The following is a 13,522-nucleotide window of genomic DNA, read 5'->3' on the forward strand; positions in this document are numbered from 1 at the left end:
CAGTTTCCACAGGCTGTGGATGTGACTCTGCCTTCCTGAGTTATTATGCTGTAAGGAAAACAAGTCAACACATCCTACAGAAGATCAGCAGAACATTCTTCCCCAATGAAACAAGGTATCTTTGTATAGAATCATAAAATGGTTTCAAATGGACCGAAAAAATCAGGTAGGTTCAACCCCCACAGCAATGGGCAGGAACACCTATGACAGCTCTGAAGACCGACTTTTCTCCAAGGCTGTCAGGTGTGTGAGTCTCATTACTTGGTGGGGGAGGGAAAAGAGGGAGAATGACAAACAATCTGATAAGCCTTCCTATTCAACATGCAAAGACCCACACATCTGCAACAATGAGACTTTCACAGCAGCTGCTTCCAGAGCAGAAAGCAGGATCATCTTTCAATGCATCCAAGACAAAGCACATTATATTCTATATTCTTCCTTAGACAGATGAAATCACAACTTCTGAAAAACAGCAAGAGTTAAAGATTTTTAAATTCAAAACTTGAAATTTTGAAAACTGTCAGTCTTGACAGCCATACAATCACAGTCCAGAACTAATTACAAGAGACATACTTCCAAGATGTGAGACCATCACCACTTGAGCTAACATTCAAACAGCAACATTCCTTCTGTTTGCCTCAGAACAAGCATGCCGAGTTGCGAGGAGTAATCCAAGACAAAGGAAAAGAGAGTCATAGCAATCAAATGCACTTTACCACAGTGGAAACACGACTCTTCCTGCAGGTGTAAGACAGGGACAAGGCAGCAAACTCCTGCTCTGTATTTGTAGGGCTGCACGCCTGTCCTGCATAGCCTCCCCTGCCTCCCTGCACAGCCAGCTGGTAAGGACAACATGCTGACAAGGCACAGGGAGCTGCAGCAGCAGTAACTGGAAACAGTAAGCGAGAGCAACCCCAGGCACACTGCCAGGACACACTAATTCTGTGATAAAGTTTCCTGTCCCTATTTTTTTAGATTAGGCAATTTATATAGACATAGATCCTGCTGTGGTACTTCTCCCTGCATCCCTCCACAATACGAGTAGCTGCAACTTTCCTCTGGCAGCTACGGAACTCTCATGCAGCTCCAAAATGACCCATTTTCTATCCTCCCTCAGGCTGGTTTAGGTTTATTTCCCCCACCTTTTATTCTGGGAGTCTGGGAGAAAGTTGTTAAATATTTTCACCCTGGTTTTTCTCCTGCAAATGCTGGTCTTCCTGTATGAAAAAGAATGCATGGACATATTCATGCATGAGAAAGAAGCATCACTGCAAGTGCTAGATTCCAAGAAGGGGTCATAGCAGGAAGCCACACAGCCTGCCTGCCCTTACAAGCCTTGCAGCAGTGGTATCTTCTGGTGAATATGCCACAGGTGCAGTGACAAAGAAGTGTACCAAGGCCAATCTCCACCTGGTCCTTGCACAATGTGTACCACATCCAATGCCCTCTTTCCACAACCCAAATGACAGAAGGGTAGAGCTCAGCAACAACTGGCTGAACTTTTCAAACAGTTTTTGTTTCTATAATTAAAATATGAGGAATATTTTTCTATTTCAGCAAGGGGGTTATGTCTTGATTCAGACTCAATTAAAAAATCAAGCCCATCACTCAGTAAAGGAAATAAAAAACAGGTTTTCTGTTTTCTTTTGTCTGTGCTCAGGTATAGCCCTCTCTCTGACAGCCAGGAACAGCAGATCAACTCCATGTACCTTGGAACACTAAGCAGATCTGAGAGGACTCTTCCCTACAGACAAACATAACCTGCAGTCATAGCCAGAAACTGTCTGACACACAGTGATCCAAACTGTTAGTCAGAAACGTGACTCAGTGTTGGAGACTCCCTCAAAAAAAGCCTTGCAGGGAAGAGCCCAGCTGTACCTTTAGGAAAAAGAAAAGAAGATAAGGAATTTTCAGGAGACAGAGCATTTCTCTTTCACCAGTGATCCAAGGTTTGCTTCCACCCCATTACGAAATCCTGTCTTGACAGATCTGTGGACTTAGCAGCATTAGCGTCAGCGAAACAGCACAATGAAGAGTAACCACCAATGTAGGCGAAGTTACCTTTTAACAGCACCATGCAAACTAACAGCCATACAGACAAGTTTCTGTCCTAGAAAACTCACGACCTGGGTTGACAGGACGCAACAGGTGAACGACACAGAGAACTTCAAGCTGAGCAGAGAGGAAAGCTAACAAGTTACCACAAAGCAAGTAAACATCTCCTGACAGCACGTCCGGAGACAGCAGACAGAAACCCGGGCTCTTCAGACGCACGACAGCAGCCACGAGAAACTGACACCGCTCCCCCGACGCCTCTGACCCCCTTAGCAAAGGGACTCTCTCCGAGAGCGCGACCACTCAGTCCCCGCCGGCAGACACTGCGCACTACGGCCAGCGCTGGGCTGTGGTTCCGGGCCGAGAGAGTGACCCCTTCCCTCCCGTCCGCCGGGCCCCTCTGGGGTGAGGTCGCTAGCCCGGCCCGCACCCCGCCAGACCACGGGTGCCTCAGCGGGATGGGCCACCGCCGTCCCCCTTCCTTCCAGCACCTTCCAGCGCCGCCGGGCCCGGCCCGGCCCGCAGTACGACGCGGGCGGGCGGCGCTGCGCCGCCGGCTCCGGGTCGCAGGGAACGCTACGGTGCTCGGGCCGGCGCAGGCCGCGGGGCGGGACAGCGCGTCCACGTCCCCCGCCGTGAGTCACGGCCCCACGGGCGGCGAGAAGGAGACGCCGCCGCCCCCAGAGCCAGAGCGGAAAGTTACCGGCACGGGCCGCGGCTCCCGGCGAAGCGCGGCCGCCGCCCCCCGTGGCGCAGGTGCCCGAGCCGCGGGCGGGAGGGGCGGCCCGGCCCGGCGCTGCTCCCGGCGCTCCTGCCGGCGCTCTTCCCGGCGCCGCGGCGGAGCTGCCGTGATGTCACGCGGGCCCGGGTCACGTGCAGGCGCCGCCCGCCCCGCTCCGCCCCCGCGGGTCCCGCGGGACGCGAAGGCTCCGGGCGCGGGTGATTCCCGGGCGGTGGGACAGCACGGGGACCCAGAGCCCCTCCCGCGCCGCGCCCGCCCGCCCACCCTCAGCTCAGCCCGCAGCAGCGGAGCAAAACCAGCTGCAACAACAGAACTATCTCAAAGTAGGTGCCGCAGGAATAGCGCGCGTTCCCCCTCCGCAGAGAACCTTTTCCTTCCAGCATTCGCCAAGAACTTCCTCAGTGGTGCGGTATCGGCAAACAGAGTAAAAAAATGAACGCGGCTTCGTGCTGTCCTAGAGATAGGAAATAGAATTCAGTTTAAATTTACTAAGCATTCGAGCATGAGCAAATTAAACACGTTATTCCATCTAGCTGAGCCTCGTGTATTGCACCAACCCTGCTCTGAAATAACCCCCCTGCTTCACAAACAATTGGCACCCTTACTGAGACCTTACACACAACTTTCTAACGCTGCAAACTACAGAAAGCTTTAAGCAAATAAACAGGTACCAATGAGCTGGGTTATGGGCCGCTGTGCTTCATGACTCCAAGACTTCTTTGCAAACGCGAGAGCCATGTTTCCTTCTTTCCTTAAATAAGAAAGCTGAGAACCTCATTCACCGCCCTCTATACACTTCTGCGTGCAGGCAAACACTAAGTAGCACTAAATTCGTTTAACTGCCTATGATTTTTCCCTCTACACGGCCTCTACGAGATCCTCGGCCAACGATCCGGTGGATGCACGGGCGGCAGCAGAAGCCGGGTTTCATCTCACATTCGTCTAATTCGACCAAGTTTCGTAAAGAACAACCAAAACTTGGCAAAAGCCGCCAACGCTGGGCAGCCTCTTTGCCAAGAGCCAGAAGCAGCGGCAGCTTTCCATTCCACACGGGCATCCTCAGGCTGACCGGAGGGATGCGACGATTAGCGACCCACGGCTGCCGGGCAGTGCGCGCCAGGCCGCCTTCCCTACTTCTGCCCACGAGTTTACCCAACCTCGTGTCCTACAGCGAAGCTGCGGCAGGGGTGACAACGCTGCGCCCTCATTCCCGCCGCTCCTACCGAGCGCCTCCGCGGCTGCAGCCCGGGGCGAAGCCTCCGCAGGGCTGACAGCAGAACTCAACACCGCCAGCCCAGCAAGCCCGACGCTCAGGGGGCTGAGCGGGGCTGTCCCGCCGCCGGGATCCTCCTCCTCGGGGGCGGGCACAGCGCCGGGAGCGCGGCCGGGGCTGTCCGCTGCGAAACGCCGTCCGGGCGGGCCGGCGGCCGGCGGCGCTCGGTTCCGGGCGGTGTGCGAGCGCCATGGCGGGCGGGCGGGGCGGCGCCGTCCTGCTGCTCCTGGCGCTGTGCTTGCAGCCGCCGCCCGCCCGGGCCCGCAGCCTCCGATTCGTGACACTGGTGAGGGGGACGGGGGGACGTGGGGGGAGCCGGGCCGGGCCGGGCCGCGATGGCCGGGCCGGGGCGGGGTGACACGGTGCCGCCCGCAGGTGTACCGGCACGGAGACCGCTCGCCCATCAAGGCCTTCCCGCGGGACCCGTACCAGGAGAGCGCCTGGCCCCAGGGATTCGGGCAGCTCACGCAGGTGCGGTGCGAGGCGGGGCGGGCGGCGGGCGCCGGGCCGGGGTCCGGACCGCCGGTGACGCCCGGTGCCGTTGCAGGTGGGGATGCGGCAGCAGTGGGAGCTGGGCCAGGCCCTGCGGCGGCGCTACCGCGACTTCCTCAGCGACACGTACCGGCGGCAGGAGGTCAGTGCCAGCCCGCCGGCTCGGGGAGCGGCGCTCTCGGCCGCCCCACGGTGGGCCCGGGGCGCCGCGCGAGCTAGGGCTGCGGGTGGCTCCTTTGGGAAGGGAAACGCCGGCGCCGGGACTCGTCGCCGAGTACTTTCGTTCCTTAGCCCATTCCCAATGCAAGAAGAAGAAGAAGGGCCCAAGCGCAGGCTCTGTGCTGAGTCTGGCCGCGGGGTGCGAAGACAAATCCAGCCAGAGTTGTGAGACTGTTCGAGCCACTCACTCTGAAGTCCAGAGAACTAAACAGCAATGTTTGTTGTAGCTGGTATTCGTTTCTTACTTGAGCTTATGAGATTTTTTTTTCCTGTTACAATAGTTCACAAGAATGCAGCCCGTGTTGGCCCTGCCCTCCCCAGTGCACTTGAGGTACAATCTTACCAGAGCCTGTAGATGTTAGTAGTAGTTACTGGCCAGCAATGACCCTCTCATTTCCTTTCAACTGTAAGGTATTGACAGTTGCCCAAAGCTATTCATTCCCCTCTCTCTCATTAGGATGTCCTCACACTTTATAATAGTTCTTGAGAAACTGGTAGGTTTCTTCTGGAAAAAGTCACAGAGCCCTTGTGGAACCATGTACTAAGCACAGACAAAATTATAAAAGATAAAAAAAAAAAGGAAATAAAAAATCCTCCCAAGTACCTCTGCTAATAATCAACCCGTACTGAGTCAAGTGAAACATGAACAGGTGTCCAGATGAGAGGCTGGTTCAGATGGACAGCAGGCAGCCAAGTCCTACTACATGCTCTGCACCACTTCAGTTATTCCATCTGAGCTCAATTAGCTGATTGTACAGATGGGGCAAACTAAGAATCCCCATACACTTTTCCTTGTTTCTCCCCTTCTAGGGCTTCCCAGTAAGAACCCAGCTTGTCACAGTTAAGATTACATCCCTTCTTTGACATTTACTTCATCAACAAAACTTCCAGCATTGTCTCAAACACAGATCCTTTAACTATCCTCAGTATTTCCTTTCCAAACATACTTCACTCTTATACGCCTTCTGCAAGTTGGAACTCTTTTCCTTCTCTTGCTTGAGAAAGAAAAACAAACCAAGATGTGCAAACAAAAGCTGTTCTGCTAACCAAGCCTGAACCCTTGCTCAAGTTGAGCAACCTCCCTTGTAAGAAGTGTGGCCTCTGGGTGACACCATATGACCATCTGTCACCTGACTCAGCGACAAGCTGGAGCCTGGCAAAAGGTGCTGAAGAAAGCATGTACACTCAGGGCTTAATTGCTTGGGGTTTTTATGATACTTCTAGAATTAGGTCCTTATCTTTTAAAATATCTCATTTGTTCAGAGCTTACCAAGGATAAAAGCCAACCTGTCTAATGAGTACAGGGTCAGTTTTTTCAAGCCACTGTTAAGAGGTAAAAGTGGGCAGACATTGATGTCAGAGAAAAGACCAGTTGGGTTTTTTTCTTGTGACTGTAAAGTTTCTGAGGTACACTTCACATGAGAGGTATTATAAGAGTATATATATATATTTTATATTTCTGTCCTAACACTTAAAAAATCACTATCTTTACATTATATTTCATTCTTCGGGCTTTTTGTTCTTGTTTTGGATCAAACATGCCATTTCCAGAGACGTTCGTTTATGATTTCCTGTTGGTCCTCTTATTTTATCACTGGTTTCTGTATTTTCCCTTAACTGTTTTCAGTACACAGATACCAGAATACTCAAGTTTTGCCATGTTGACCTTCTGAACATGGCTGTATTTGTCTCATTTCTCCTTTTTCTGGCTCAGAACTCTCTCTTCTGAGCTCTAGAATGGTCAAGTCTTGGCCCATTAATCCCAAGAGCCCACAATGATCAGATAAAATCCCAGCCCTCCCTGTTTTTGTTTACTCTCCTATTAGATCACTTTTGTCTTTTTTTCTCAGATGGAAAAACTGAAGTTTGAAGAAGCCATTTCTTTTCCTGAGCACAGACAGTCATTCCTAGAACTGACAGCAGAATGCAGGAGTTTGCCTCAGTCCTGCTCTGCAAATATAGCACATTTCCTATCTGTACCCATAGTTTTCTGCATCTTTGTCTTCCTCTTCTCTGAACCTTCCTCAGACTCAGACTCCTTTCTATCTCTAACCTCTGCACACTGCATCTGGCTATCCCATTGATCCAGACCAGACAGCTCCAGTATTAGCAGATTGTCTTTGTGTGTGTCCTTACAGTTTTGTCCAGGCCAACATCAGCAGGCTCAGTCCCTTTGATTCCTATTCCCCTGTTGTCCGTGAGCAGCTGCAGGGCACTTGGCAGTGTTCCTGGGCAAGTGCCTCATCCTGTGCCTGAGCATCACCACTTGCAGGAGCGTTAGTAATGGTGCACTGTCCCTGTCCTGGCAGATCTTCATCCGCAGCACAGACTGTGATCGGACGCTGATGAGTGCAGAGGCCAATCTGGCAGGCCTCTATCCCCCAGGAGGACAAGAGATGTTCAACCCTAACATCTCCTGGCAGCCTATCCCTGTGCACACAGTCCCTGAGTCTGACGAAAGGGTAAGTTCATCTCAAAGACATGTATTGACTACTCAAGTAGTGTAGTGTCCAAAAATATTTGCTATAGTCTTGATTCAGATTGTCTTGAACTTCTCCTGGGACCTACCTTGCAGAGGTTTTCATATTTTCAGAAGAAGATGAGAGAATTCAGGGGCTGGGTTCACTCAACATGTCAGGTGCAACATCTGAGCAGACCACATGATCGGGGGTATGTCAGCAGGCAGTACTTGAGGCTGTATATAGATGTAGTCAGGGTTTCATTACAGCTGTGCATGTTTACTGCAAATTCTGTACTCCAGCATTCTTGGTGACCTGGCTGCTCTTGTCTCTGCCCAGCTACTGAAGTTCCCTTTGACCCCTTGTCCACGGTATGAACAGCTACAGACTGAAACACGGCACTCAGCAGAATACATAAATAAGACCAAAGAGAATTGGGTAAGTGATTGTTTACATAAGGTGGTTCTAGGCTTGTAGTTATCACCTCCATATAATCAGAGCTCTGAGAAAAGGGAAGGGATACCAGTGCATATAATACAGTATGAGATTAGAAAATTGAAGACCTTTCTCTTTTGTCCAACCTACAGCAATTCCTGGAGATGGTGGCAAAGGAGACTGGGATCCGGGATATCTCTCTCGAGAGTATATGGAGTGTGTATGACACACTGTTCTGTGAAGTAAGTCTGGCCATCATCTTACACCCACTGGAATCTGGTCTTTAGGATTCACTGGATTTGGTGGAAATTATTTTACAAAATCCCATGAAACAACTTTTCACCCTACAATTAGAAGTAATGTTCTAATTTCAGAATAATAACAGCTCCCACTCACTAGAGGCATGTGCCAAGAATTACCTATTTTTGCACCCTATAACCTCCCACTCTGTAGCTCAGATATATATCATGCCAGAGTCAGAAAAAGCCCTACCTCTCTTGAAAGTCGCTAGAAAATGACTGCAGTCTGAAATCTGTAGATTGTCTGTTGACAAGCCTAAGTCAAATACAGTAGAAATGAGATCTCTGCAAACTGAAGAAACATTAAATTTATTATTTAATTTGGGACCTTAATTAGGACTATTCCTGGTGATACCTCTACCTCTCTGTTTTTTTAAATCAATCACTTTTCTTTCTGTGCTTATTTTAATGCCATATCTAAAAGAAAATAATGCTATCCTAAGTTAAGCGAGGTTCACTCACATCTGTTTTTGATGTATTTTCCTTTGTCAGAGAAAGATTCTAGAGACAGATGTTACCCTTTACCATTTGGGATGGGGGCACCAAACTCAGTATTTGAGTTGATTTCTGTTGAAAACACATCTCATGAAGACTTAAACAAAATCAGAAATTGGGTTAGCTGTGCTGTGGTAACACTAAACTAAAGGTCACATATCCAGGATCCTTAAAGTTGTTACACATAAGTTTCTCGGTGTATAACTGTACAGCGTGATATTTCATGTCAAACTAGTGAATTATTGAATTATGGACACAGTAAACCAAAGCATTTTGACACTGTGTCACACTTAATTCTATGAGTGTGCAAGACTGCTTCGCTTGCTGGCAGTGGTATACAGTGGTGTGCACTATTTTGGGGGTGTAAAATATAAATCAGCAGGGAATTGCACTTTTCTATGTAAAGTAGCAGCTTGGGTTGCTACGAGCTGAGAATATTCCAGTCCAAAGCTGCATTGTCCTATGTGAATCTGCCCTTTGTATCACAAACCTCATTTCCTATCTTGTAACAATCACAGTGAATCAACATGTATTGGTAAAAAAATACCCTTTGGTCAGAGAGATCAAGAATTTCAGATCTTCATTTTCAAGAGTCACTTAATGAGCTTGCAGATTGGGCCTGGAAGGCCAGCTGACAACCACTATAATCCCCAAGAACTTTGAGAACAGCCCACAGTCCCAAAGCAAAACCAGAATGTTGTTAAGGAAGGAGTGTTTCTCACTCAGAACTGTACCCTCAGGCTGATTGGTCTCTTCAGCTTCTTTGGTCTTCCTCCTTTTTAGCAAGTCATGCAAAAAGTGCCCTGAAGAGGATTGTTTTTCTCACCTCTGCCAGTAGAGTCATTCTACTATCTGGATGGAGACAATAAAAAAGTCCAAGAAATAGCTGAATTTACCTGTGATTCTCTTTGTAAATTAATGAAGAACTAACTAAATATCCAAGCTGCTGATGGAATTTCTCTGAACCACTCAGACAGAATGTACCCTTAAGGATATTCAGCCTCAACTTCCGGAAATCTAATGGGATGCGGCAAAGAAAATTGTTCTCAGTAATGCTGGGAAACCACAACTGCTGTTTGTCTGCCATTATAACTAATCCTTTCACGTAATGGGTTGGCTGCAAAGCAAGTTCTTCTCTTGGTTCCCAGTTCTCAGACTCCTGGGTTTCAGTACACGGCTTTGTCAGTGGTGCATCCCACTATTCTGTCCACAGAGCACGTGCTAACTTTGTCTAGTGTCTTTCAGTGGTCCTCAGAGCCTCCAGGGAAACAGGTGCAGGTACACCGGAAACCCTGAGCTTGTGTTCACTCACTTACCTGTTTTTGTTTTTTTTCTTTGACTGCATGCCATCTGCAGGGCAGAATTAGCCACATGTAAAGTTAATGCCCTAAGATTATTGTATCAATTACAACATAACCTTGCATTCCAACTGTGCTTTCACAGAAATGTAGCTCTTAGGTTGCAATCTTTATTCTTCTCATTACTATTTTCTGGAATAACACCAAAACCCACATATATTCTTTGTATCCAGCATAGCAGTGTGAGGTCAGAAGCACAAATAGGGAAGGGGCATATTATATTGCATATTTAAAATAGTGTAGGAAAGTAGCAGCAGTATGGCCACCCTCCCCTTCTCTGTTTAATCTGTGACCTGTGCTACCTGCACATGAATATTGTTTCTCTTTCTAGCAAGCACACAAAATGGATTTGCCTGGATGGGTAACTCCAGAAGTCATGACTCACTTGAAGGAACTAAAAGACTTTGGTTTTGAATTTCTGTTTGGGATCCACAATCGGGTAGAAAAAGCTCGTCTGCAAGGTGGTGAGTGCACTGGGGAGGGAGCCTTGTGCTGCTCTGTCTGGCTTTTGCCTCTTACCAGCTGTTCTCATTCCTCAGGGGTCCTGCTGGATCACATAAGGAAAAATCTAACCAAAGCAGCAAATGCTTCTGCCCATCAGAACCTAAAACTACTTGTCTATTCAGCGGTAAGTTAAAGCTGGGGCTGGCTTTTAGCCATCTCCTCCTGCCTACAAGGGATTGGGGTTTGGTGATAGTTTTAACCCTTTCTAGCTTCCCTACAGCCCCTGTGCAGTGATCAGGACATGCATCTTTGCCTCTGACTGGGTGGGAGATGCAGTATCTGGTATCGTTCTTCTGGGATCCCTGAGGAAAATTCCCAATGTGTCCTTATTCCTGTTAGCTCAGGCTCATGAACAAGACTGGCAGACTTTAAGGAGACACTATTTATTTGCTAGATGGGTTGATGCTACTCAAATATGATGTTTCAGAAGTGTGGATTCAGTTGTCTCCAGCAGCCTACTGCCTGAAAGGCCAAGCATTTCTTCCAAATTGCTCTCTAGAGATTCTCAGAAAAACAGTGCAGTATATATATGGCTGTTTCACTTCCTCCCCTTCTCTGACACCATCACAGACCACTGTTCTAGCAGTACAGTTCCTCTCCCATTTCCAGATGGAAGTTACAAAGGTGACGTCCCCTCTGCACTGCCTTCTCCATTACTGGTATGGTCTGAGCTGCCCTGACACATCCCTAAGGGTGACTGATTTGGTTTTTTTCCCTCTTTCTCAGCATGACACCACACTTGTGGCACTGCAGACGGCTCTAGATGTCTACAACAAGATCCAAGCACCATACGCCTCATGTCATTTATTTGAACTGTACCAAGAGGATGATGGGTGAGGGCTGCAGTTAAGACATCTGCTGTGATTTCCCCTCGAGGGTTAGACACCTAGGCTAGGCTCCACTCCTGGGGCATGCAGTCTTGCTCCTAGTGGAAGACTCATGAGGAAAACTTATCACCAGAATAAAGGAAAGGGTGTGCACACTTAGTTTTTGGGAAGGGATGACTTCAACTAGAGAAAAAAAAAACACCTTGCTCTGTTTCGTTTTCAGTAACTTCTCCGTGGAGATGTTTTACCGGAATGAGAGTGGGAAGGAACCCTTCCCACTGACAATCCCTGGCTGTCAGCATAAATGCCCATTGCAAAGATTCTTGGAACTCACAGATCCTGTTGTGCCCCAGGACTGGGAGCAGGAATGCAAGGTATCAAGCAGCATGCATGACACAGGTGAGCCCTGGCTTGACCAGAGTGTGGCAGAAGGGAAAGTCTGGATGACACCATGCTGACCACTTATTTTCTCCCTTACAGAACTATTTGTGGGTTTGGCTGTGTGTGGATCCATTCTCCTTCTCCTTATTATTCTCCTCTTGACTGTACTCTTTCGCATACAGTCTCAGCCCCCTGGCTACCGGCACGTCTCCAATGAAGGAGAAGAGCAGGCCTGACAGTTGCTTCAACTCCTTCCCAGGCAGTAGGAAGGAGCTGTGTTGCCCCTAAGGATGATTGGGCACCTTCAGTTATTCAGCCTTCTTCTATTTTGGCCTTTACTTCCCAGAACAGAACTGGACTTGATTTCAGGATACTTTCTAAAGGTGACATCCTTTAGAAATAACTGAGAAAAAGAACTGAGCTACTTTAAGGAAATGACACCTTAACTTTGAAGCCAATATACTCTGTGGTGCTCTGGTCCTCATACAGCTTACCCAGTCTGGGATTCCCAACATGGCCAGTTTCAAGTTTTCGTCCTTTCAAGTGACTGTAAACGTTACCACTCACCATGACTGTGGCACAGAAGCTTGGGTGTGCAGCAGCTGCCACATCCAGTTGCATTTCTCTTCAGGGTCAACCCACGTAGAGTGCTTTTCCCTCCATCATGGAGCTGCTGATGGTAGAAAGGCTGAACTTGAGCCGAGGGTACAGCTCACCAACAATGCACCAAGACTCATCTACTGTCCATGCAGAGGGAACTTCTGCAGATGATGAGAGAAATGTAAAGTGTTTCTTGAGGTTGCTGTCAAGTAGTTGCTGCTGGCAACTGGGTTTTTTTTCTCCTCTTCACATTATGGGTCAAGAGGACTGTACAGGAATCAGGACAAGCCTGAAAACCTAGCAGTTTTCAATCAGTCCTAGGATTTGGCTCAGAGTAGAATCAAGAGTAAACCCAAAAAAGCTCTCTCATGAGAGAGAGCAATCCCTGTGACCGAAGCAAACCCACACTCAATTTCTTGTGCAATGTTGGCTCTAGAAAGGAAAGTCCCTCTAGATAAGAAACTTGGTTTCTGTCTAAAGATCCCAAGTTTAAATTTTACTTCCCACATCTGAACTTCAAGGACCTATTAAAGGGAATATCCAGTACTCCAGATAGTCCAGATTTCAGCCCAAGGAATATGCTTTACTAGCAGAATGTTTTTATGCTGTAATTAAGAGATGTAGCAGAGCTGTTTACCTAAGACTAGATTAAATGCCAAGTTCTATAGTTTTTCTTCCTATCTTCCCTACTGGATGGACAACAAACATTAAGGATCAGAATTGGCAGGCCAGTGTGGATTCCTTTATTTGACGCACTTGGGCATTTTGTCCAAAGTGTGATTCTTTCTCCAGCCTGGCCTCTCTGCACACTGCAGCTGCAGCAGAGACCTTCACACCAAGTGTTCACTACCTGCCTTGTAGTTTTTGGTAGAAAATGAGAGACTGCAGCAGGCACCAGAAGCACAGGCTCTTCACGTGGTGAAACTGCACATTCACTTCCTACTTTTACTTCCCTTTCTGATGCAGTTCCCCTCTTGGATGCAGAAGCCAGTTCTAAGGTTACAAACATTTCCTTTTGTTCCCCCTAAGGAGTACCATGGGGACTTTTCTCCACACCGTAATCAGCATCTGCCAGCATGGGAACCCTAAATCAGCAGAAGCAGCTTGCTGTTCTCAGCATCTTCCTCACCTTTTTGTCCTCTGAAGATACAGACTAGGTCTCCTGCACAGCAAAACAGTCATAAAGAAAAAGCTACTGCCTGTGAGAACAGGCACAAGAAAGAGGTAATAGAAAGTGCATTTAAAAGGACCAGACCTGTTATTTTTAAAGGCACCAAATTTTGCACACACAGCAAAGATTTTTATGATGATTTAGACATTTTGACTGTGAATGACTTTCTGTACTTGTTCCAATACATTTCATTATTAAAATCAATTTCTCAC

The 13,522-nt window shown here is 48.2% G+C and overlaps 2 protein-coding genes across 6 annotated transcripts in view; one reads left to right on the forward strand and one right to left on the reverse strand.

Annotated features, from left to right (window-relative positions):
- NR1H3 (nuclear receptor subfamily 1 group H member 3) overlaps positions 1–4,123 on the reverse strand; it is a 30,783-nt gene extending 26,660 nt beyond the window's left edge. Inside the window, exons 1-2 of one of the 5 annotated variants that reach the window (XM_030948701.1) lie at positions 3,955–4,123; positions 3,165–3,251 (exon numbers count right to left, since the gene is read on the reverse strand). The gene's annotated coding sequence lies outside the window, so the exon portion shown is untranslated. Of the gene's footprint in view, positions 1–2,758; positions 2,843–3,164; positions 3,764–3,954 lie in introns of those variants that run through there. The other 4 variants (XM_030948704.1, XM_030948706.1, XM_030948705.1 and 1 more) reach the window with 4 other exon arrangements.
- Positions 4,124–4,175: 52 nt separating this feature from the next.
- On the forward strand, positions 4,176–13,522 carry ACP2 (acid phosphatase 2, lysosomal). The gene is made up of 11 exons (XM_030948700.1): positions 4,176–4,356; positions 4,446–4,541; positions 4,618–4,704; positions 7,091–7,243; positions 7,580–7,678; positions 7,828–7,917; positions 10,159–10,291; positions 10,367–10,455; positions 11,058–11,164; positions 11,382–11,557; positions 11,639–13,522. Exons 1-11 carry the CDS (start codon positions 4,261–4,263, stop codon positions 11,773–11,775), a joined length of 1,263 nt encoding a protein of 420 aa, XP_030804560.1. The 5' UTR covers positions 4,176–4,260; the 3' UTR covers positions 11,776–13,522.

The sequence above is a fragment of the Camarhynchus parvulus genome, chromosome 5 (assembly GCF_901933205.1).
Source record: "Camarhynchus parvulus chromosome 5, STF_HiC, whole genome shotgun sequence".
Taxonomy (NCBI): domain Eukaryota; kingdom Metazoa; phylum Chordata; class Aves; order Passeriformes; family Thraupidae; genus Camarhynchus; species Camarhynchus parvulus.